General features: G+C 31.2%; 1 protein-coding gene across 1 annotated transcript; it reads right to left on the bottom strand.

Moving 5' to 3' along the window:
- Positions 1–358: 358 nt before the first annotated feature.
- LOC143046195 (uncharacterized) lies at positions 359–24,336 on the bottom strand. The gene is made up of 13 exons (XM_076219237.1): positions 24,103–24,336; positions 22,178–22,301; positions 21,369–21,467; positions 20,221–20,286; positions 19,615–19,680; positions 19,146–19,237; positions 18,013–18,113; positions 17,167–17,357; positions 16,628–16,702; positions 2,357–2,476; positions 1,638–1,769; positions 1,014–1,144; positions 359–567 (listed from the first exon to the last, which is right to left on the bottom strand). Exons 1-13 carry the CDS (start codon positions 24,210–24,212, stop codon positions 453–455), a joined length of 1,422 nt encoding a protein of 473 aa, XP_076075352.1. The 5' UTR covers positions 24,213–24,336; the 3' UTR covers positions 359–452.
- Between the last annotated feature and the right edge of the window lie 304 nt (positions 24,337–24,640).

Raw genomic sequence — 24,640 nt, 5'->3', positions numbered from 1 at the left:
TGGATTTAAAAATGAACCAAAAGCCATTGAAAGGAAAACATATGCCATGACCTACATTTGTTGGGATATTGACCTTTCTCAAGGCTAGATTCAAACCCTGATCTACATAAACCTACTTTGTACAGGGACTCAGAAATGAGCTTCTGATGAATGGGACACATTAGGTCCAGGTGAATTTTCAAGCAACTTGAGGGTAAAAAGCTGGAAAGAAATTTAGCCTCTGCATATAGCAATTCAAGGTTATCTAATAGTTAATATAACTGGTATGTTAATTTTCCCATTTTAAGTTAACAGTAAGAGTATACTCTATAAAACATACAAAAAAAGCAACAAGTTAAAAATAAACATAAATTAGAAATAGGTAAAACCAATATGCTCATTTTCTTAAATAAACCCTTTTACTTTTGTAAAATAAATCTCTTCATATGAATATGATTTTGTGAAGACAACTGTTATCTGAAAGATGGTCTTGATCTGCTAGGAGCTTGTGTTAGTAAGGATGTCTGTATAGCTTCTATAACACCAGGTAGTCTGGAAATGTTAGTTAACAAATCACCTGCACCATCTCTGTAAGGTCACATAGAATGATCAATGATAAACTAAACTAAATCAAACAGCAAAAATTCTTTTTAATTATTTACAAAATAGAATGATGATGATGATGATGATGATGGTGAAACAAAATAAACAAAAATCTTAAAATTGCTTTATGTAAATAATATTTTGCCTCAACTTTTCTGATGTCTTTTTTTTCTTAATTAAAGAAAAGACAAAATGGATATTTTGCAATACAAATTATGGCCTGGTATCTTCGATAGTTTTTTTTCCTAAACATGGTTTAGTTGTAGGTAGAATATTCAAAAATTAACCTATCTGATGCCATACTGTATCTCTTGAAACACTGTGTTGTTGTATGGATATGCTATTATAACAGCTTATTGTACAATACATATGAAATTAGTTATTTAGTAAAAAAAACAATACTGAAATATTCACACAAGCTTAGTAAATACCTTAAAAGTTCTTCCACTGTATTACTTGGTTTCTTAGACAGTAGGTGTAGCACAGCTCTCATTCCATGCATTTTAACAATATTATCCGGTGATTTCAGAAACTTGTACACTACCACTGGTAGATGTTGTAACTTTAAAAAATAAAACAAGACCATTTAACAAATGTAATTGACTGTCGTCATTTTAAATATTTTTACAAATAAAAATGTTCAAAGGTGATATATGTAATGAGACAGCAACTCAAGAAAACAGAAGAAAACTTGAAAAACAAACCAACAAATTGTCTATAAGACAAGTGCCTATGAATATAATTTCGGTCACAATGTGTCTTATATCTATGTGAAATACTTACCACTGGACATTAAGAAATAACGAAATATAATTGATAAGTTTGTAAGTATACATTCTACAATTCTATGTTCAAGCAACAACATTAATTCTTCAAAATGTCTTTCACCAGAATTAAGTTAAAGAGTATGATTTACAATTTTGTAAATGTGTTAGTCTAACATGGATTATGTTTTAAAAAGAAAAACTAGTTTGATAGGAAAAAGTAAAATAAAATCAAATGTTCAGTATTGACTAGTTTATCCTACTCCAGCCTTCATATAGAAATGTACATACCAATTTATCTGTATTTTGTGGGAATGCAGCAAAATTAGCCATTCCTCTGGAAATCTGGACCAATAATGCACCACTTTTCACATCTGATTTCATTATTTCACATAAACATGATAGCAACTCTTGAAGACCTCCCTACAATGTAAAAACCATTTGTACATCAACAAGCTCTTTATTTGATAGGAAAAACATTCTCCTAAAAAGATGTGACTTTTTCTTTAAAGCATTTTGAAACTAGAATATATAACCTCTTACTTTTATTGCATGTATATACAAATGCATTCAAATGCCATTTTGAACATTAAAATCCCCCAACTATAGAATTTAACAGAATCCTTGATGTTGAAAATATACATATAATGTATGGATCCTGTTTTGTTTATCAATGTTGTGAATGTTAAATAATTGTTTTTTAAATGTTGCATCATTCCTAGCAAATTTAACATTGCATTGACCCAGATTTTACAAATTTTAGACTTGTTGAAAAAAGTTATATCTTTGCTATAAATTCTTAAATACTATCACAGGATGTTTACTTGATTCAAAAGAATATTTTAAATTATTTCAACAAAAATTAAGAAAAATGAAAAAAACTTGGCTGTATTTGTAAATATCCTTTTAAAATGTCCTTATTAACTATTTTGTAGATGACAACTTTCCTCCACATTGATGACCCTATTTGCTACCAACTGTCTCCCCTAACGGATGAAGCTAATTGGTACCTGATCTTCTGAACTTGTTGATAGGTTCGCCACCAAACAGGTTGCATTGCATAGTATTTGGTCATTTTTAGGTTTACTTCTCATCACTTTCAACATCATTTGTCCTGCTGTAAAATCTTCCTGGAAAAAATGTGTTTCGATATGATATTCTAATTATATTTAGTACTAAGTCTAAACTGTGGTATTGCTACTAAATAAACACACGAATAAACAATAAACAACATCATCTTTCCTGCTGTAAAATCTGCCTGTAAAAACATGTGTTTTGATATGATCAGATATTTTTAATGAATCTGAATCTTCGACTGGTAGTGATGTCCCCTTGTATGATGGAACGAAAAATTTTGCTCTACTAAAATTTGTTGAAAATGTCGTTTTAAGTTATAGCTGTATAGTTGATTTTTGGACATGAACCTTCTTTAGGAATGCAGATGCGTGAGTGTTAACGACGAATTTTTTAAAGTGAAATTGAACTTTTGCACAACCATTGATTATTCTATTTTATAAACGGACACAAAGCTATATACACAACACAACCTAAACATCACTCACACTAAAGTTTTCGTGTTGATTACTAAACAAAGGAGAAGTTTCGATCGAGCAGACAAAGTTGGACTTTGGACTTCGTATATATATGATATGCAAATTAGACGTTATGTGTTAACCTTTGAACTTAAAGTTTGCTGAGTGTTAAAATGTCACTAAAAGAAACGGCAGCACTTCTGGCTGAAAGTCGAAAAATAGTCAACCAATCAAAAAGAAGATGATTCTTATGTACTTTTAAACATGATCCTCAAAATCGTTACGACCATGGATAATAGAATGCAAAAAATAGAGAAAGGCGTAAATAAAATTGATGAGCTGAAAACTATTATCACATCTGTAGTAGCAAGAGTAGGGGATTTGGAAAAAACCGTTCACGACGTAAAATTAAAAAATTCTGAGTTGGAGGGCAGTATTGAAGGCATCAACAATGTATTTGACGAAGTAAATAACATTAATAAAGAATACAAGGCCAAACTACAAAATCTTTCGTCAAAATTTATTCAACTAGAAAACGCAACAAAATTTGAAATCGGAAAACTTAGGGTAGAAAACGAAAAGATCGAAAAACTTAAATCAAACATCTTAGACCTACAGTGCAGATCAATGAAAAACAATTAAATTTTTTCTGGCTTAGCTTACAATAAAAATGAAAATTGTGAAGCAAAATTGAGAAATTTTATCTACGAGGAGCTACAAATTGAACACCATATAGAATTCGGCAACGTTCATAGATTTGGGAAAATAGGACGGAATAGAGCCAAACCAATTGTTGCGCGTTTCATTTACCGACGCGACCTCGAATGCGTTCTCCAAAAAGCATTTCGCCTCAGAGGAAAGCCATTTAGTATTAATGAACAATTCCCGGCAGAAGTTGAAGCCCGCCGTAAGAAACTTTATCCTGTTATGAAACAGGCGAAGCAAGACGGTAACCAGGTGTCTTTGAAAAGGGACAAACTATTCATTAACGGAGAACAATTCGAAATTACAGAACACATTGATATAGATGATCAGCACAGATGACATCCGAATGGAGGGTTCAGAGACATAATGATGACCCCAGCTAATACTAACGGTCGCCCTTATAAACGACAAAGATCTGGATCAAGCCCAAGTAGTGAATCAACTCACCTATAGGAATGCCAAGGAGAGCATAACCAACATTTATCAGATGTAACTTTTAACTGTAACAATATTTTAATTCTACTAAAAATGTATACATAAGAAGTGATATAAATATTTTGTGTTTAAACTGTTGCGGTGTTAAAAAAAGATTGAACTATCCTGAATTTCAATCATTGTTGAGTAATAATGATATAATTTGTTTAGTAGAAACAAAAACTGACGATGTAGATATTATTGATTTACCAGGTTATGAATTTAGAATGAAAAATAGAAAGAAAGTGTCAAGAAATAGGTCAGGTGGTATAACTTTAGGGTACAAATTAGAACATGCAAATAAAATTAAAATTTTAACAACTGACAGTCAGTTTGTTCTTTGGTTCAAAGTATCGTCAGATTTACTCGATATTGATGATGACATAGTTTTTAGCATAGTATATAATCCTCCGGAATACCCAAATTACTCATCTCAAGATGCTTACAGTCAGTTAGAAAATGAATACATTATTTTTTCTGATAATTATAAATATGTGTCATTACTTGGTGATTTCAACGGACGAACAGCAGACGACGACGATTTTGTTATTATACATGATGATAAACATACCGATAATATTACAGATTTTATAGAAAATAAAGTGTATATGCTTGACGAATTAAATATTCCAAAGAAAAGAAAATCTTTGGACAGGGTAAAAAATGGATACGGGAAACGATTGTTAGATTTATGTAAAGGAAACAATTTATTTATTGTAAATGGTCGAATTGGTGATGATAGACAGTATGGTAAATTAACATGTAGAAATAGCAGTATTGTAGATTATTGTATTAGTAGTGTTGAGTTGTTAAAATATTTTACTAATTTTCATGTACTTGATTTTTGCACCTTATATTCTGATGTTCATTCGCCATTACAGATAACTTTGGCAAGCACTAAACAAGATGTTGTAAACAATCAGTGTTTAAATACTGTAACAGATACATGTAATCGTCCAGAAAATATAAAAAAATGGGATAATGATAAAATTGGGGATTTTCAAAATGGGATAGATGTAGAAGAGATTCACGCTCTAATTGAAGATATTAATAAAGTTGAATCAAATATGGACAAAAATGAAATGAACCTGATTGTTAATAACATGTGTGATTTATTTTTGGATTCTGCTAGGGCAACATTTGGGGTAACCAAAACTAGTGGGTTAAAGAAGTATAAAAACAAGCCTGTAAAATTGGATAAAGAATGGTTTGATTATGATTGTAAATTTGCTCGCCAAAATTATCGCAAACTCAAAAGAAAATTTAAGAACAGTAGTACTGATGAAAATCGTCAAATCATGAAATCTTCGGAGAAACAATACAAAAAAACTTTAGATAAAGCAATTATTGCTCATAGAAAGAAAATGGCAAAAAAAATAAACACATTGAGATCCAATAACTCAAAAGAGTATTGGAAATTACTTAACAGTAGAAAAAAGAGAGCCCAACCTGACATCCCTATCAACAAATTATTCGATTTTTTCAAAAATCTGAACGCCGCCCCAGAAATTGAAGAAAATACAAATATTCCAACTCTAAACCCGAATGATGTCGATAGGCTTAATGAAAATTTAAACAGAGGAATTTCTAAAGACGAAATTCTTAAGGGCATCAAAAACCTGAAAAATGATAAAGCATTTGGGGATGATCGTATAATAAACGAATATATCAAGTCTACAGCTAGTTTATTCATTGAATTATACGAAAAATTATTTAACGTTATATTTCGCACTGGTATTATACCAGATAGTTGGCTAGTTGGTTACATTAAGCCTGTTTATAAAAATAAAGGTAGCAAGTTGGACCCCAAAAATTTTAGACCAATTACCATTTTAAGTTGTATGGGGAAACTTTTTACCGCAATCTTATGCGAGAGACTAAATCTTTTCTCTGAAGAATTCATGATTTTAAACGAAAACCAATGTGGTTTTAGAAAGGGTTATTCAACCATTAATAATTTATTTGTGATTCATACATTGTTTGAAATTTTAAAGTTAAAAAAGAAAAAACTATTTTGTGCATTCGTCGATTTCGAAAAGGCTTTTGACACGATATGGCGAGATGCACTATGGTACAAAATGCTTTTAAATAATATTAATGGATGTATGTATAATGTAATTGTAAATATGTATCAAGGTACAAAGTCATGTATTTCATATAACAATGCCTTATCTGATTTCTTCCCATGTAGTAACGGGGTTAGACAAGATGAAAATTTATCGCCTTTTCTTTTTTCTTTATTTTTAAATGATCTCGATTCTTTTTTGCAAAACTGTAACCTTGAGGGCCTAAAATCAGTGTCAATAGAGCTTGAGGAAAAACTTGATATTTTTTTAAAACTTTTTATCATTCTGTACGCTGATGATACTGTTTTGATGGCCGAATCAGAAACTGAACTCCAAAAACTTTTAGATTGTTTCCAAGATTACACAGATGTATGGAAGCTTAAAGTTAATGTTGATAAAACAAAGGTCGTGGTTTTTTCAAGGAGACGACCATCATGTAATTTTCAATTTTTACTTAATGGCAAAAAACTTGATATTGTTGATGAATTTAACTACTTAGGAATAGTTCTAACAAGAACAGGCAATTTTAATAAAACAAAACAGTTTAATGTAGAAAAGGCTACCAAGGGTCTTTACGAAGTGTTAAGACTAGGTCGTCTACATAATCTTTCTATATATAGCCAGCTAGATTTATTTGATAAAATGGTAAAGCCAATACTACTGTACGGTTGTGAAGTATGGGGTATTGGCAATAACGACATGATTGAAAGGGTACATCTAAAATTTTGTAAATTGTTATTAAGTCTGAAAACATCTACACCCTCTTATATGATTTATGGGGAGCTTGGGAGATATCCTATAGACTTGGACATAAAAACTAGATTGATTTCATTTTGGGGAAGATTAAACTCTGGTAAAGAGACAAAACTATCATATATTTTATATAAATTGTGTTATCACATGTCTATTAATGACAATGTGAATTTTTCATGGTTAAGGTAGCACAATACAAAGATTTTATAACTCCAACTCCCAAGTTTCAAAATGCTGTAACTTTCTTAATAATGCTTGAAAATTTATAAAAGTGGTAGTTTTGGATAGCTAACAGATTACTCTTTCAAATTAATGCCATGTTAGTATTATACAACAATTATGTAACCAATTATAATGTTAACTGTGTCAAAAATATTTTTCAGCAAATTTCCACTTTCAAATGAAATTAGCTTCTGCATAGGTATCCCTAGAGGGTTGATTTTATTATATGTTGTTCCTATGGCCATTATCTACAAAAGGGTGTCTCAGATTTCAGATAGAATGTATAGAACAAATTTTACACCTAATTAAAAATTATCTCTTTTATGTGGTTAGGATGTTTACACTAATTAGAGATTTATGAGAGAATGGAATACCATATCTGTATCTGTATATTTTCTGCCAATATAGGCACACCTTCAGTATGAAGTCAATATATCCCTTCACCAATAGAATGTCATACAGTAGTGAATTACAATATCCAATCACCAATAGAATATATATAACGATGTACACTATTTACAAATGTCGGTATATCTTTACACGCAAATCACACACATTCTCATCTATAAAATCTAAAAATGAGTCCTTAATAGAAAATATGGGATTTGCAGTCCACACACAACTTTTTTTTCATTAAATAGGGCTATGATCTTAAATTATTTTTTCTAGATCTTTTCTGATCTAAATTTAAAAGTTTGTATCTGTGTAAATGAAGCTTATATATTAATGTTCTACAAGCAGGCTCTATATGGATGTTAATAAAAGCACAAAGTTCACTGGTTAGAGAGGTACCACAATAATTTACTAGATGATATGGATTGATAATAACATGGATGAAGTCTACATCTATATCATGCATATTAATGTTTAGTAGTTCTAGCACTTTGATATATTGTTCTCGGAGAGATTTCAAGAGAGACATTCTTTCAGCTTCTAAAGGTGTACATGAAATCAGAAAATGTGAAATGGTTTCATCCTCTTTACCGCAAACTCTGCAGACGGCAGATACATCATTTTGATTAAATTTTGCTCTATTTGTCTGTAAGATGTAATTGCCAGTTGCAAATCTGGTCCTAATGGGTAATTTGATTATGTCTCTACAATTTGATGTATTTGTTGTAAGAATTGGATGTATTCTTTTTGCCATATATTCACCAGATATGTATTTTAAGCTGGAGTATTTCTCTGATTCTTTATTAATTTTGTCATTCCAATAGGTATGTATTTTTTTGGTGATTAAACTTTTCCATTGCAATTTTCCTAAAGGGTTATTTAAAAAATCCTGACAGTCCAAAATGTCATATTTCAAACATATTTTCTTGATTTGGATGAACCAGCTATTACTTTGGTTTGTCTTTAAATGTAGTTGTCTTTCTGCTAGTCTCCATTCAATGGTAGATCTATCTGCTCTTGTAATATTTCCGTATAGAGATAATGCTTTGAGATGTAGTTCAGCCTCCATAGGTAGAGATCCACTTAAAATGTATACCGCAGGATCAGCTGTATTTTTGGCTAATGACAGTATTTGTTTTATCATTTTCTTATGGAATTGATGTATAGTATCCAAAATACGGCCAGATGGAAGTAAGATTTCAAGGCCATAGGTTAAAATAGGCATGACATAGGTATATAGGATCGTTATAGCTGTTCCAGGATCCAAACCATTCTTTCCATGTAGACCTGTACCCATAAGACTATAGAGTGATCGTCTTGCTTTTTTCATGTTCTCCTCAGCAGTAAGTTTTGCAGAATTTTTTTGACATTTTTGTATTCCAATGTGTGTGGAATGTTCTACAACTGGCATCGGATTTTTATTGATGTTCCAATAGTTTTCATCGATTTCAATAGATTTAGTAGAGGTACTAATTGGTATGACTACACTTTTTGTTGGTTGCAACGTGTAGCCCTCTCTCTTACTGAAGTTGGCAGCAATGTCTATCAACATTTGAAGTTCCATAGGGTTGTTTGAAATTATGGCTACATCATCAGCACAAGTTGGGGCACAGCATCCAATGTCACCTATATGTCCACCCAGTCCTGTTCCACTTAGAATATTCAATAGCGGATTAACATACAGTTTATATAAATCAGCGCTAATGGCTCCACCCTGTCGTACACCCTGTTCTATCTCAAAGATCTGTGAAGTGTTGTTTCTCCATTTTACGCATGAAGTTGCATTTTTATATAAGCTATCTATTAATATTATAGATTGGTCTGAAATACCGGCTTGATATAATCTCCGTATTAAATTTGAATGAACAACTACATCAAATGCAGATTTACCATCTAAAAGAGCTATATATGTTGGAAGTTTTAAATCTTTGCTCTCACGTTCAAACTCTTCGATCATAAGTTCACATAATAGAGGGGTGGTGTTTTCTGTAAATCCTCTTTGGAGTGGATTCTGATTTTTCAGGATAACTGGATTCTCCCTTATCTTGATTATTTTCTCTATAAGCTTGGAGTATGTTGGAGTTACGGTAATACCACGGTAGTTTTTAGCACTTTTAATATCACCCTTATTCTTATATACTGGGAACAATATTCCAATTTTGAGAATGTCAGATATGCAGCCAAATTCAAATGATTTATCAAAAAGTAATTGTAAATATTGTTGAAGTTGTTTTCCACCATGTATGATGTTTTCTGCATTAATGCCAAAGTAGTCAACTGCTTTATTTCTATTTAAATCAGATATTGCTTTTTCCATTTCTTTGTTTGTTATTGGGCAATGTTTGAAACGCTGTTTGCAAATGTCTATTATAATTTTAGCTTCATTTTCAATCAACTCAAGATATTCATTGTCGTAATTAGGATTTGGTATTTTCTTTGCCAGTTGATGGAAATGTGTACTCCAGCCCTCTATTATATCTTCATTATAAAATATCTCATCATCGACATTTAACTGGTCAATAAACTTTGATAATTTTCCTCTTTGATTTTTAATGATCTTGTGGAACATTTTACGATCCGCTGTTCTAGCATCAACCAATTTTTGACGTTCACATAGCCTTCTTTTAGCAACTTCCAGTCTACATTCTTTTCTTAAAGCATGTGTTGTTTGTTTTTTATTTTTCAAATATAAATTATCAGTCTCTTTCGGTCTACCATTAATTTTCCATTTAAAAAATGCAATCTTTTTGTTTTTGAGAGCGACTTTAATTTCTTCATTCATAACTTGCAGTTTTGGTCTTTTCCTGCCAATTTTTCTAGTTGGGATCAGAGCTTGAGTAGACTGTTTAATGATTTCATTGAGTTGAGTAAATGCATTGGTTATGTCTTCAACAGATTTGATTTCTGAGTTCTTATTTGAGAGTTTGGAGTTGATGTTGTTTTCATACTTTTCCTTATCAATTCTATCCCAGTTAATCTTTGGTTTTAAAAAATCATTCAATGATTTTTGCTGAATTAAATAACGGCGATGTTGAAGGACCATTTTAATTGGATAATGGTCTGAGACATTAGCACCTATGTCTAGTTTCTTGATTTCAAGAACAGAATGTTTATATGAATTCTGGTATAGAAAATAGTCAATAGCTGTGGTATCATGGCCATTAGAGTGTATAAATGTGCTGCCAGTAAATTTTGTTTCTAAAGAATGATCTTCCATAAATTCAGTAAAGGAGGCCTTTCTTTGTGAGGATGGGCCATTTATGATATCTTCATTAAGATCACCACCTATAATAATTTGATGAGTAAGTTTGTAAGTGCAGACTATTTCATTTAGAAGAGCTATGCAGTCTTGAAATTCATCTATATGGTCAGAAGTACCTTTACAAGGCAAATATACAGAAAGTATGATAAGATTGGGTTCACCAGATATTTCAATTCCTTGTATCCTCTCATTTCCTATGGTTAAAGGTGTTATAAGAGTGTCTAATTCTTTTTTCCATAAAATAACAGTGCCACCATAGCCCCTAGGCATTTGAATAGGGGGAATTGGGTCCAATGTATCAACAGCTTTGCCAACTCCAGTAAATTTATCATTGATTTCATTTAGTAGAGGTAACTGGCAATCAAATAACCAATGTTCTTGTAAAAGAAAAATGTCAACATCACTTTCTGTTTCTTTAAAAAACGGGCCACAGGTTAAGATATTTTTACAATTAAAATCTAAAATATTCAGAGTCTCATATGTACAAGTATTTACATCTTTCTCATTATTTACAAGTTCGGTTCTTTGTATCTGCTGGGGTTGAGGCTGGCCAGTTGTAAAAAATGAGTTTGTTGAGGAGTTGGATGAAAATATAGTGGCTGTCCAATGGTAGAAAAATAATGTTCAGAATTTTGAGTTTGCGATTGGTTTGTATGCTTTTCACTATTCTGAGAATTTCTATTCACTTTCTCTAAGTTGCAATTGAACTTTGGCAGCTTGTTTTTGTCACAATACGTTGTGTGCTGAGTATTCACAGGTTTTGAGTTTATTGTAGACGTGTGAACATTTGTAGGTTGTATCTCAATAAGATTGTCTGTACAGATGTTGTGAGTAATCTCTGTATTTTGGTACGACGAAGAGTCTTCATTGTGTCCTTGTTGCCAATTATGATGATAGTTATAATAAGGTTGAGTATCTCTATACTGTCCTGAATAGCCATTGTTGTAATTCCAATAATTATCAGAGTAGTTTTGTCTTTCATAATTGTATTGAGGATTAGAACTCGTTTCAGTATTGTGTTCTGAATGATCATTGTTTGATTCTAATTTGTTCAATTCTTTGTCGATTTTATTAAGTACAAATTTTGTGACCCTTTTTCTCATGCCAATAATCAGTTCATCTTCCTCCTCTTTAATTTTAGATTGAGAATTTGTTGGATTAGAGTTGTTTACTACTGAATTTATAGGTATTTGCTCAATTCTAGTCTGTAAAGTTTTGATTGTATTTTCGAGCTCAATGTTTCTTATTTCAGCTTTATGTAATCTATCCATAATCTTTGTTTTTTCTTTCATATCTTCGTTGAGCATTGCTTCCTTTATTTTTAATTGCTCCTCTTTCTTTTTCAATTTTAGTTCTAGAATTCTTAATTCTTTCATCTTACTTGATGTTTGTATTTCATTTTGAGTGTTGACAGTGTTATGATCTGACTGTTTATCTAAATTGGCCGTGTTTTTGGCAGAGCTTACAGATGTTATCAAATTTGGTGTAGGACCAGAATTGTTGATGTCCAAATTTTGAAGATTGTGAGATGTTTGTTTCACTACAGTTTGATGAAAATTTACTGAGTTTATGACGGTATCTTGGTCCTCAATTCCAATACATGAGAAACATTGGTCGGTTGTTTTATCTAAACATTGATTATGAAATGTCATATCACAGTTGACACATTTATTTTCTATTTTATCCAAAGTGACATCACAACCATTACATTGTATTTCTTCTAGTAGTAGAGTTTTTGCTAAAGTGGAGGTTCCAGTTGATAGTATGCTTTTATTTCTGAAAATTTCTGAACTATTTGGTAAAGTTATACATCTGGATGGTGATTTAAGTGATAAATTGGAACATTTTTTACAGATGTAGTTTTGTTCATCTTTCGCAATGGTTTGTATATCTTTTTCCGAAAGTTTGTCGCACGAATAATGCACCCAATGGCCAAATTGACATAGTACAGCTCTAGATTTGCAAATTCTATTGCATTTGTGACATTTTTCAACAGCTTTATGGGGGTTGGATATGGCTGATGTTGGTTCTAAAGATGATTTAGAATGATCAATGGACTCTAATGCTGACTCTAATTTTGAGGCTAAATTTTTGTTCAAAAGTTCAACATTCACTTTTGCTCCTTGAATTGTTGTGTTTGACATAATCTTATGAATATGTATCACATCATTGTTTATGAAATGTTGTGTATTTCTCCCATTAATCAATAATGAGCATTTTGTAAGGTATGCATTAATGGTATAATTGAACGGGTCTGAATCTTTTGTCTTTATATGGAAAGTATACTGAACATTGTTGCTCTGTCTATCAGTAGCAGTTGTTTTGGTAAATTCATGTAGATTGGATTCCCCGTAGAATTTTTCACAGGCATGTATAAAGAGTTCAAAGGAAACTGCATCTAATTTAGACGTTATACCACCCTTTGTATTTTCATATTCAATTTCTGTTCTTTTGGTTGATTCTAATTTTTTCTTTAATGATTTCTCAATATTTAGTGTGTAGTTATTCTCATATTGATTTGTACACGAAATTTTACTGTCACTTTTGGTTTTTCTCAAAGATTTTCTTACTAGATCCATTATTGTTGTTCGTTACGTTGTATGCCCAGTTTTATATTACCAAAGAACCCTGTATGGCAGGACTGTTGCAACACAGATAACTAGACACTGTGGAAGGTCCCACCCTAGCCTAGCTATACTGTGTCAACGGTACCTGTGGAAGGTCCCACCCTGACCGCTAGCCAACAGCCTACCAACAGTCGTTCTTGACTTTATGCGCTATTTTCCTGAGCCAAACTCGAGCTAGATTGATATCTGGGTGGATCCCGTCTTTGTAAAGACTGAAATTATATTGATCAACTGCCTTCCGGCTTGATTCTTTTTTTGAGGTATTGACAGGGTGAAATAAATCAATTGAAAATCCTGGAGTTCTTGTTTCCAATGTGTTGTTTATATATCTGATGTGATCATTAATCTGAAGGATATGTTTAACAAGAGTGATGTCCTGATCAATAAATTGTTTAATGTCCGGATGTGAACGACGAGAATTCCATTCATATATTGAGTAGGGTGATATTTCAAAAAAAGTTAATTTACAAGCTGGGTAATTCTTGAGAATTTCAGCAATTTTCTGAAAATTATTTATCACAGATTGAACAATTTCTTCAGGTTCTTGTCTCAGCTTTATATAAGGATGATTGTATTCAGTGAGGTCGCAAGTGCCAACCCAAATATAGAGTGAAATATTGCCTATTAGTGCAATTTCTGTTTCCAAATTATCACGTAACCACTTTAGACCTTGTTTTGAGTTACGGCCAGATTTATCCCACCATCTGATACTGTTTTCAATTGGTAAACTACACTGTGCTTGTAGATATTTCCCCTTACTATCTGTGAGAACCACTGGGGTGAGTATTTGTTCGCCGTTGGGTGGCTCAAAGCTTTTTTTCAAATATTTAAGAAGCTTTTTATCCGTCATTAGCAATTGATAACACAGGTATAAAAGTATATATATATGGAAAACACAAATGCAGACAGCAAGTTAGGTTTAAATAAATGTCAAGCGTAAGCACAAACACACACAGATAAAAGTATATTTGGTGATGATGAAGCTAAAATACAGCTATATGCAAGTGATAAAATGTTTCTTGATGGAAAGGGTCATACACTGATGCAGGATCACAATTTCCGAAGCTTTAGTATTTCTTCACAATAAAAATTTCTGGATTTAAGAATTTTCTATTAAAATGTCAAGTATTATATTTACTTTGGAATAGATTATTTATTAAAATCTAAAAGTGGTGTGTGGACTGCAAAAACTTCTTTATCAGCCAAGGGCCGCCATGTTTTCTCGCTTTTTGATTTTGGCGGGTCACATGTAAAATGTTTTTCTGTCTAAAATTCGTAGGAATACTTTTTAAAAGGTAAAATTTATCACGCCAGTGTTATTATGCAATGTTATGATATGTTCCTGATACAAATAAACGCCAACAGTACAAGTAATTCTTCAAATTGAAGCACAATATAAAAAGACGTCCGTCACCATCCAACACCACACATCATAGAGACAATCTGAGACACCCTTTTGAAGCCCTTGATGTGTTGATTAAGATTTCGTTAAAATTTTCTGTATAGTTAAAGAGATGATAGAGCTAAATTCATTCAAGTGAACTTACCCAGATTTTGCCACTAATTACATAATAATTGATTACATAATGATTGCATAATAAAAATATTGCATTTATTTAAAAGATTAATCTTTTATCTATCCATATATACCTCTTTTATTATTTTCTATGCATTCATAAGAAAGTTACAGCATTTCAAAGGTTAGTGATTGGAAGTAAAAAAATCTTTGTATTGTGCTACCTTAAACAGAATAAAGACTATTCTGAACGAATGTGGTATCCCAAATGTATGGGAAACGCAATCTTTTATAAATTGCAAGTGGTTAGTTTCATTCATCAAACTTAGACTTAAAGATCAGTATGTACAAGTCTGGCATTCTTTACTAGAAAACTCGCCAAAAGCACTAAATTACAAACTTTTTAAAGATTTTTTTGGAAAAGAAGATTATTTTGAAATTCTTGGAAACAAACTGTCTATTGATTTGTGTAGATTTAGGACCACAAATCACAAGCTCCCTATTGAACAGGGTAGATGGAACAATATAGTCAGAAACAATAGAATTTGTCTTCTATGTAATAAAAATGATATTGGTGATGAATTGCATTATATATTAGAATGTAAATACTTTAAAGAAAACAGGAAACATTATCTGTCACATTATTATTTACAAAATGCAAATATTGTCAAATACAAAGAGATTATGTCTTCAAAAAACAACTCAGTATTGATTAAATTATGTAAATTCATAAAGATTATTAACACAGGTGTATGTGCTCCTGGCTAAAATGGACTTCAGATATTTTCTTAGCAACTATTTTGTTTGCTCTGTCTTGTTGTAAATATTGTACATAGTTGCATGTCTTCTCTATACCTATGTATATGGTTTATTGAGAATAAAGATATATATAATTATATGTAGAATAATTGGTCCAAGCAGAGGTATTGCTACTAAATGAAAACACAAATAAACAATAAACAATTAAAAATATGTAAAATTTACAAACCATATAAAAATGAAATGCCTCCCCTTGAAATTTGCATAAATATGATTGTATTTAGGGTGCTGCTTAACTTAATTATCTATGTTTGTTATAACAAAGAAAAGACTGATTGATAGAATGTTTAGAATTGATATCAAAACTTCTTAACATTTTCAATTGTTCACCTTTTAATGAAGGGAAATAATCAAGCTTTACAAGGACAAAGTTAAATTACTCTAAAAAGTAAGATATATCTAAATCCAAAAGATTTTTTTTCATATCAAACATGTCTAAATTCAGATATTATGTATCAAAATTGTTATTGAAAGCCGTCATCAAATTTGTGTAAATGACTAATGGACAGGTTTGGGTTTTAAACTTAAAAATAAATGAGCAAAACTGTTCTTGTCTGTATTAAGTATGGTTAGTGGTGAGTTAAATGAACATAGTCACATTAATTTATATTTGAAGGTTTACATAAACTGAGACTGGTGATATGATAATGCTTCATTATATATAATGGATTTTCTTTGATGGCAGAATGGAATAATGAATACAGAAAAGGATTTTATCATACTAGTTCTATTTTAAAAAATACTGATTTGTGTTTGTATTTAAAAAGTCTAAATGATGGTCCACACGACTTAAACAAATGTTTTCATCTTAACTTTGCTTTATGATATATACTTTCATATATAATTCCAACACATTTTGGATGCCTTATCAAATTAAATGTAGAAAGAATTATTTTATCCTGCCATTATTACCTGAACTATTTTATGTCTGTGCCAATCTGTTCCCATTGACAAGTGTGACAAAGTTTTTAATGATATTTCCTGCATCTAAAATAAAAAATTGAATATTTGCACAAATTGTAAAAAATTATAAATTCAGTAAAATGATGATGTTCACCAGGATTGTAAAAAATAAAATGATGCAATAGAGATTATCAACCATGCAACATAATCACCAACATGTTCTTGTAAACTAGTATCTTGAATAAAGAAAATTATTATACAAAGGGCCATAACTATTATTATGAAATTAGTACATCAGCTTGATTATTTAACCATCAGTTTCACCATATTTTTTATACATTAATGAAATATAGTAGAAATTCAGATTCATGTAAATGTTCTGCAAATTTATAAAACTGCATTTTTGATGACTCTTCATTGTTAGAATTGCCTATAACATAAGAATATGCATATATTATCCCTGTTTTATCTATGGATTACACAGCATAGGTTATGTTTTAGCATATGTTGGAGTTTTCTATTCGTTTAAATATATATATAAATCATACCTGTTCATCTTCTGATCCACACAGAAGTAACATATTCCTCAGTATATTCCCAGGGTTGTCCATGATCTTGGTATGTGTATTAGGATTTTCCATGAGTAAAGATAGAGTACTGACTGCTACAAGAGATATGGCTGGTGTTGTCTGGGCCTGGAATAACTTTAATACAGCATCTAAGGCACCATCTTGTAAGGCTGGAAAATTATTATATTGTAAAATAATGTGGAAATTAAAACAGCAAATCTATAAGATGTAAATTATGCAAAATTCTTAAATTCATTATACCATGACTGAATGAAGAGCGCCAAATAATTTCTGAGATATAAGATATGCCAATTATTATTCAACTGTATAATAAATAACATGCTAAATATGCAAAACTAATAGACCATGACTAAGGAAACAAGGCGAAATCATATAAATTGAAATGAAATTCACCAACATGTATACAAATGCATACAAAATATCACTGATTTACCATTGGTGGTCCTACATCCACTGACACTGCTGCAGCTGCCTTTATTTCATAACCCGTTGACACTGCTGCAGCAATCACCATAATTACTGAAAACATTATACCTTAGTCCAATTTTTGACTGGCAAGGGGTTCCCATAATACATCTCATGATTTTATTGTTTAATCAATGTGTTAGAATTTTTTTTTCATAAAACAAGTGAACTTTTTTAAAAGCATTTAGCATTATCTCCCTTAGCACATGTAATTTTAAATATGTATGTATATAGCTTTGACATTTAATACCCATAATTTTCTTAGACATGCTATAACTAGACACACACACTCTAACCAATGCACGAGGAGGATAATTGTTCTAACTTCCCGTGTTTTACCTTTCATCTTAAATTCATCGAGTTTACAGAAGATAGTTAATGCACTAAGGCTGTCAATAACTGCTTTTTCCTCCGTCACTATATCACAGGCCGATATCATCCTAAAAATACATCATACAAAGAGGATGCATTAATGTAAACATTTTATACAACCTATTATAGATAATTAATAAAAACATAATGACTGTACTCCTACAACTATCAATACGGGAGAGTAATTATCTCCCCTTGGATACAGGTTTAATTTGTTTAACATTATATTAATAATGAAAGGTTTCCATTGATTTTCTATTCTTGTCATTCTTACTGATACCATATACAAGTCACTTGGTACAAATATATGTAGGATAAATCATTTAGAAGCAAACATCTTATTAATAATTATAAAATTGAAATAGCACTTAAATAAATGTATGTGTCCATTATGCATTTCTTGATCTACCTTCATCAGGAACCCTAAAAAGCCTTATAATTTAAAGTCAAGGATGTATAAGTATGGAAACAGGTGTAGAGATATATGACCAAAAGGGATCTAACATTTATAGTTAAATTCTAATATAAGATCAATCTTGTCTTAGAGAGGTTGAACCTAATTAGTATCTGAAAAATTTCAAAACTTTGATAGGAGCATTTTTCCTGTCAAAATTTTTCTTTAGAAATGCTCAGTCAAGTTTTAAGAGTGTAAATCATTGGTAGAACTTACTGTTGTTTATTGGTATGGTTCATAAGTGTTTGGGTTTTCCCGTTTGAATGGTTTAAAATAGTAATTTTGGGCGCTCTTTAAAGCTTGCTGTTCGGTGTGAGCCATTTGGCTCCATGCTGAAGACTGTACTTTGACCTATAATGGTTTACTTTTACAAACTGTGAATTGGGTGGAGAGTTGTCTCAATTGCACTCATACCACATCTTCTTATATTTATTCTACTCACACCCATTTGTTGATATCTTGTCGTTCAGTATTCAGTTTAATCAGTTATTGTTTTGTAAAGAGAATGATAAATGATAATAAATAATAAAGGAATCTAACAATACATTTTAACCAAAATAGACAATTAGGTCTAGTGGTCACCAAAGCATGACAGGCTCCAAAACAACATGTTTAACCATAAACATCACAACTCAGCATTACTTACCAACATAAAGCTTTGATAACACCAACAACAGATAACATCTGATGTAGAGGCTGGTGTGTTGACAATATATGTAAGCCTTCAGCTATCATAGCCTAAATATAACAAAGAAAATTATAGCTAAAAAAACATCCTCATGCCTAAGCAGTCCTTCATATCGAAAACTTTGATTGATAAAAGGTAAAAATATTGTTCATATTTTCTCCCCTTAAAACTTTATAATAACTTCTGAATTTTTCTACTTCCTTTTCTTTATTTTTTCATATCTTACTTCCATGAATTTCGTTTTAAGATTTGTTATTTTATTGCAGTGATGGTGTATCAAAACTTCAACAATCAAATAAAGGATTCATGTCCATAAAAAATCTAAAAGATCATAGATATATATTCATTCAAATTATTAATTTTTAGCTCTAAATTTACAGCATTTAGGGTTACCATGTAACATCAATTACTGGTCTCCTAGACATACCCGTAAAGCAGCATCTGGCTCCTTTGACATAGAAATCAACATCTGTACACCTCCAAGTTCTACTAACTGAAATTTAAATGGTACAAGTGTAAGCACAAAACATCTAAGAGAAACTTTATAAATATTAAGGAATTTATTTTTAAAACTTTCTTAGTAACTAATATCAAATTACATTGAAGCATTTTCAGAAAAAAATGCATTTTTAACCATAAATAGTTTCAAACCTTAAATCTTGTCTTATGCCATCCTGTGCATACAGTTGTTATACAAGAACGAAGGAACATGGTGCTTGTTGTCAAAATTGTTTATTTTACTCTTATATGACTAACCTGTTTGTTTGAAATCAACTGTTTTTGGTTTTATATCACAGGTTGTACTTTATTATCATGAATTTCTGTTTGAACTCTTTAGTTTTTCATTCGCTTTTATGTCAATTGAAATTTCTATATCAATTTCTTTTACATTTGTAAACAGCAACAGTTCAAATCTAGGAATAAAGGAATTAGACTATTTTTTTTTACCAAAATGAATTATGTTTGTACTTTACTGGTCTCCTCAACACGAACTTTGACCTCAACTGAAGCTATTAAATTGTCATACATGTACCTTACACAGCCCTTTATCTTCTTTACACATACTAACAATACCTTTCACAGCTTCAAACTTAAAGGACTAAAATTAAAAAAATAAATTACAAATTCAAATATCTAAAAAGTAAAAGTTTTCAAACAAAAGGCTCCTATTGCTGGAGTAGAGTGACTTGCTCGCATTGCAAATAAATGACTAACTGATATTTATTTTCATCTTCTTAAGTTTTTTTTTCAGAAACAAATAACTTATTTTCAAATAAGCAGTTTGTTTTAAGAGCATGACATTCAGAGTGAAACCAGACAATTATCTTTTTCTTCTTCAGATCTACATTATGTAATAAACTATAAACTTCAGATCTACGTTCATTGTGTACTATAATGTAATAAATTGTTGACTGAAGATCTACGTTATGTACTATTGAAGTAAACTGTAGATCTACATTATGTAATAAACTATAAACTTCAGATCTACGTACATTGTAAATTGTGTACTATAATGTAATAAATTGTTGACTTAAGATCTACTTTGCACTATTGAAGTAAATTGTAGATCTACATTATGTAATAAACTGTAAACTTCAGATCTACATTGTGTACTAATGTAATAAAATTAGACTTAAGATCTACATTGTGTACTAATGTAATAAAATGTAGATCTACATTGTGTACTAATGTAATAAAATGTAGATCTACATGGTACTAATGTAAGAAACTGTAGACTTTAAATAACAATGTGTACTAATGTAATAAAATGTTTACACAGATATATGTCTCACCTGTATGTTATATTGTTACTATAATGCTAAATTTAACATTGAAGTTTTGATCTGTTATCTTACATGTATTCAAACTAAAAAAATCCATGATTAAGGGTTGGGCAGAAAAAACTGCAAAAAAATCAGAATGTGCAAATATAACTTCAACTGAATACCAAATATTATTGACTTGTCATGAGTGGTTACCCATAAATTGACCTCTCTGATTGAAGCTAACTTACCAGTATGGTTGACCTTGACTTAGCTTGACATTTGCTGCGGGACAACAAATCTCACAAACTCTCTCTGAGTGTAACTAACTTACCAAAATGGTTGACCTTGACTTAGTTACACATTCTGCTGCAGGACGACAAATCTCACAAACTCTTTCTGAGTGTAACTAACTTACCAGTATGGTTGACCTTGACTTAGTTACACATTCTGCTGCAGGACGACAAATCTCACAAACTCTTTCTGGTTCTTCACATCTAAGCTGTGGTAGGGGCATCTATAAGATGGCAGAAACCAAATAATATCATTGACATATAGATTCTATTTTTTTTTTAGCTTTCAAATTGAACAATTTCAATTTTATATTTTATCTTCAAAATATGATTATTTTTCCTAACTATGTACATGGAATTTAAAGATTCAATCTAATGGATATAGCAATTTGTTAATATAATAAGTGTCCCGTGGACCCGAAAAAACAAATCTCAAATTTTATTTGTTTTGAATGAGGAAATGTCATCCTTTCAGCTTTTTTTTTTATTTTCTTCAAAGTTATTGTTTCTTTATTAAATTTTAGGAAAGCATATTTCCTTTCTATCATCTTTTGAAAAAACAAAGAAAGTCTTGGTGTTTATCAGCTGAAGTTTTCCTTGTCTTTGACAAATGATCCTCGGCTGAGTTTTTGACAATGTATACATACATGTATTTGATCATTAATGGGCCATTAGTCTACTCATTTGAAATGTTTTACATTTGTCATTACAGGGCCTTTTATAGCTTACAATGCAGTATGGGCTTTACTCATTCAGACAGATATTGTTGAAGGCCATATGGTGACCTTTCATTGTTAACTTCTATGTCATTTCATTTCTGGTGGAGAGTTGTCTCATTAGCAATCATACCACACCTTTTTATTTTCATATATATAGATGAATACACATTTTTTTTTTAAACATTGACAAATATGTGCATAAATGCTCTACCTACCTTTTCTTTACAACATTTGCTGCACAAGATTCTTCCACACATCCTACAATGATGTTTTCTTCGTAGCTGGTTAAATTTGTTCTGACATAAGACACAGTTTGAAGCTTCATCATCTGACATCCATCTGAAACATTAATACAATACTTGTACATTTAGGTAAAAATTAAATAGAAATAATGTGGTGTGGTTTAATTCTGGCACCACACAACTATTTCATTTGCTATTTCTGTTTAATTGCATGTTTTTGATGAATTAAGACCTAGAACACTGGGATATTAAGGTTATCTAATCAAAATCAAACTACACAACCTTTTTACTTGTACATTTTGAACTTGTGTTTTTTATCTATTATATCTTTATCATTGAGATATGTGTTTTTCTAATACTTATTCCTGAGTGTTGGACCGCTTGTCTTTCCACTGACATAACTGATAATCATTGTAACGGGTAGGGTTGAAATCCCAAAAAACTTTTTCAACCAGCCAGGCATTAATGTGTTGAGCTGTATGAGGTCAGGATCCTTGTTATAAGTTGTGATTTTTCTGAGCTGTATGAGGTCTGGATCCTTATTAAATGTGATTTGTTTTTAAATTGGTGTATCTGACAGATCTGTGGTAGAGCACTGCTATTAAATTTATTTACAACAAAATTTCTTTATTCATGGGACCTTGACAAACTGACAGTGTAAATGCAACTGCTTCAGTCGGGGATCCAGGGGGTCGAAACCCCCCCTTTTTTTAAGCCGATCAATGCATTTGACATGTTTGAATAGGAACATACAATGTATAGTTGGAACCCCCTCCCCCCTTTTGTCCTGGGTTGGGAATCCCCTCTTTTAAAATGGCTGGATCCGTCTCTGTGATTATTGTTGAAGACTATATGTTGAACTATAAATATATGTTGGCTACTTGGCTACTTCTGTTGAGGTACAGTTCAATTTTCGCGAAAGCCATCCCAAACTCCAAACACCGAGTTTTTTGCTGGTGTGACACCAGGAAACTCCGACATCACTCCCTAAATTGTCACCAAGATTTTGTGCAAGGGGTGTCTGTTTGGTTAATTCTGCTGATACATATTTTTCAGTATAAGAATAAACTTTAATAATGCTAACACAAGTGGGTTCCATAATTTGATATTGGAGGGGGCAGTTGGGTACTCCTGTGCATTAGGAATAGATGACCTGAGTTCAACAAAAACTTAGCTGTAATTTTATCTTATTAACATTTTTTTTTAGGGGGTAGAGGAGATGTGCTTGAAACCCCTCTTGCTTCAAAACTCATTTAAAAAAGTACACTTAATTGGTGATCACATTTGTACTTTGGTCTCTTATAAATGCATGTAGTTTTTCTATTGGCAATCATTCATCATGTCCATATCATATCTTTCATTTTTTTTTAAAGATCTTATTTAAAATTAAAAGCAATTTAAGTACAGTATACAGATAAAGTGCTAAGTTTTATCAGAGACATATATACACATATACATATATATGTCTCTGGTTTTATCATGTTATCTAGACAACTACATGTAAGTAAACAGTTATTTATACACCAGAAATGTTTGAAGTTGTTGACAAGCCATTTGTTTCATTGGTCAAAGGGTGTAATAAGGGGAAGGTCTCAGAAACTTCACTCTTGCTAAATATACTAAGAATTTGACAAATAACAAAATCACAAATAATTATGACGTCTTGAATAAATAATAAATAAGCTTTATTTAGAGTCGGCATGGTATATAAAACATAGACAAACATAAGCTCTAATGAGCTTTTAACCGACATATGAGCTTATTTGAAGGTTTAGAATAAAATTTAACATGAAATGAAATCCCCCTGGATTCTATGATTCAACTGTCAATATGTGAACTGAAAAGTAAAGTCCATAAATTGATATGCAAGATCTATCGTCTCAGTGTTTAATGTTTACCTTGCCTTTGCTAATATAAAATTTGGAGAACCAAATGTCTCTTGCAAACCTTCTACCGTAGCGGGATATATATCTAAACCTTCAAGCTTCACAGGTCGGATAGCTCCCATTTTCAGTTTCAAATTATTTCAATCTACATATTTAGATCATGCGATCCGTCTCGTTCTAATCTTATAACAGATAAATGAACTTCTTGAAAGTCTCGATAAGTTAAAGTCCCCGCCTCCTTGTTTACACCGGAAACTCTTTTTATAATTTACTTGTCGATATCGGAAAATAAGATCCGGAGTTATCTAAAGTTTATAAATTCATCTATGGTTACTCAAGTTAGAGCAAGGATTTGTATATGGTCTCACTATAAAAATCCTTGGTTAGAGTAATTAGAAGTACTGAATTTCAGAAAGTAATTCTATATAGAAGTTTTATATGTTATTAACATAGCTTCAAGTACTTAAAAAGTTGAAAGAGGCACATTTCAGTGTACATGGTGTATATGTAAATCTGGATGCAAAAATATTTGCTCCAACTCATTCAAAGC

This window comes from Mytilus galloprovincialis, chromosome 9 (genome assembly GCF_965363235.1).
Source record: "Mytilus galloprovincialis chromosome 9, xbMytGall1.hap1.1, whole genome shotgun sequence".
In the NCBI taxonomy this organism is placed as follows: Eukaryota; Metazoa; Mollusca; class Bivalvia; order Mytilida; family Mytilidae; genus Mytilus; species Mytilus galloprovincialis.
This window is presented reverse-complemented; position numbering and strand designations above follow the sequence as displayed.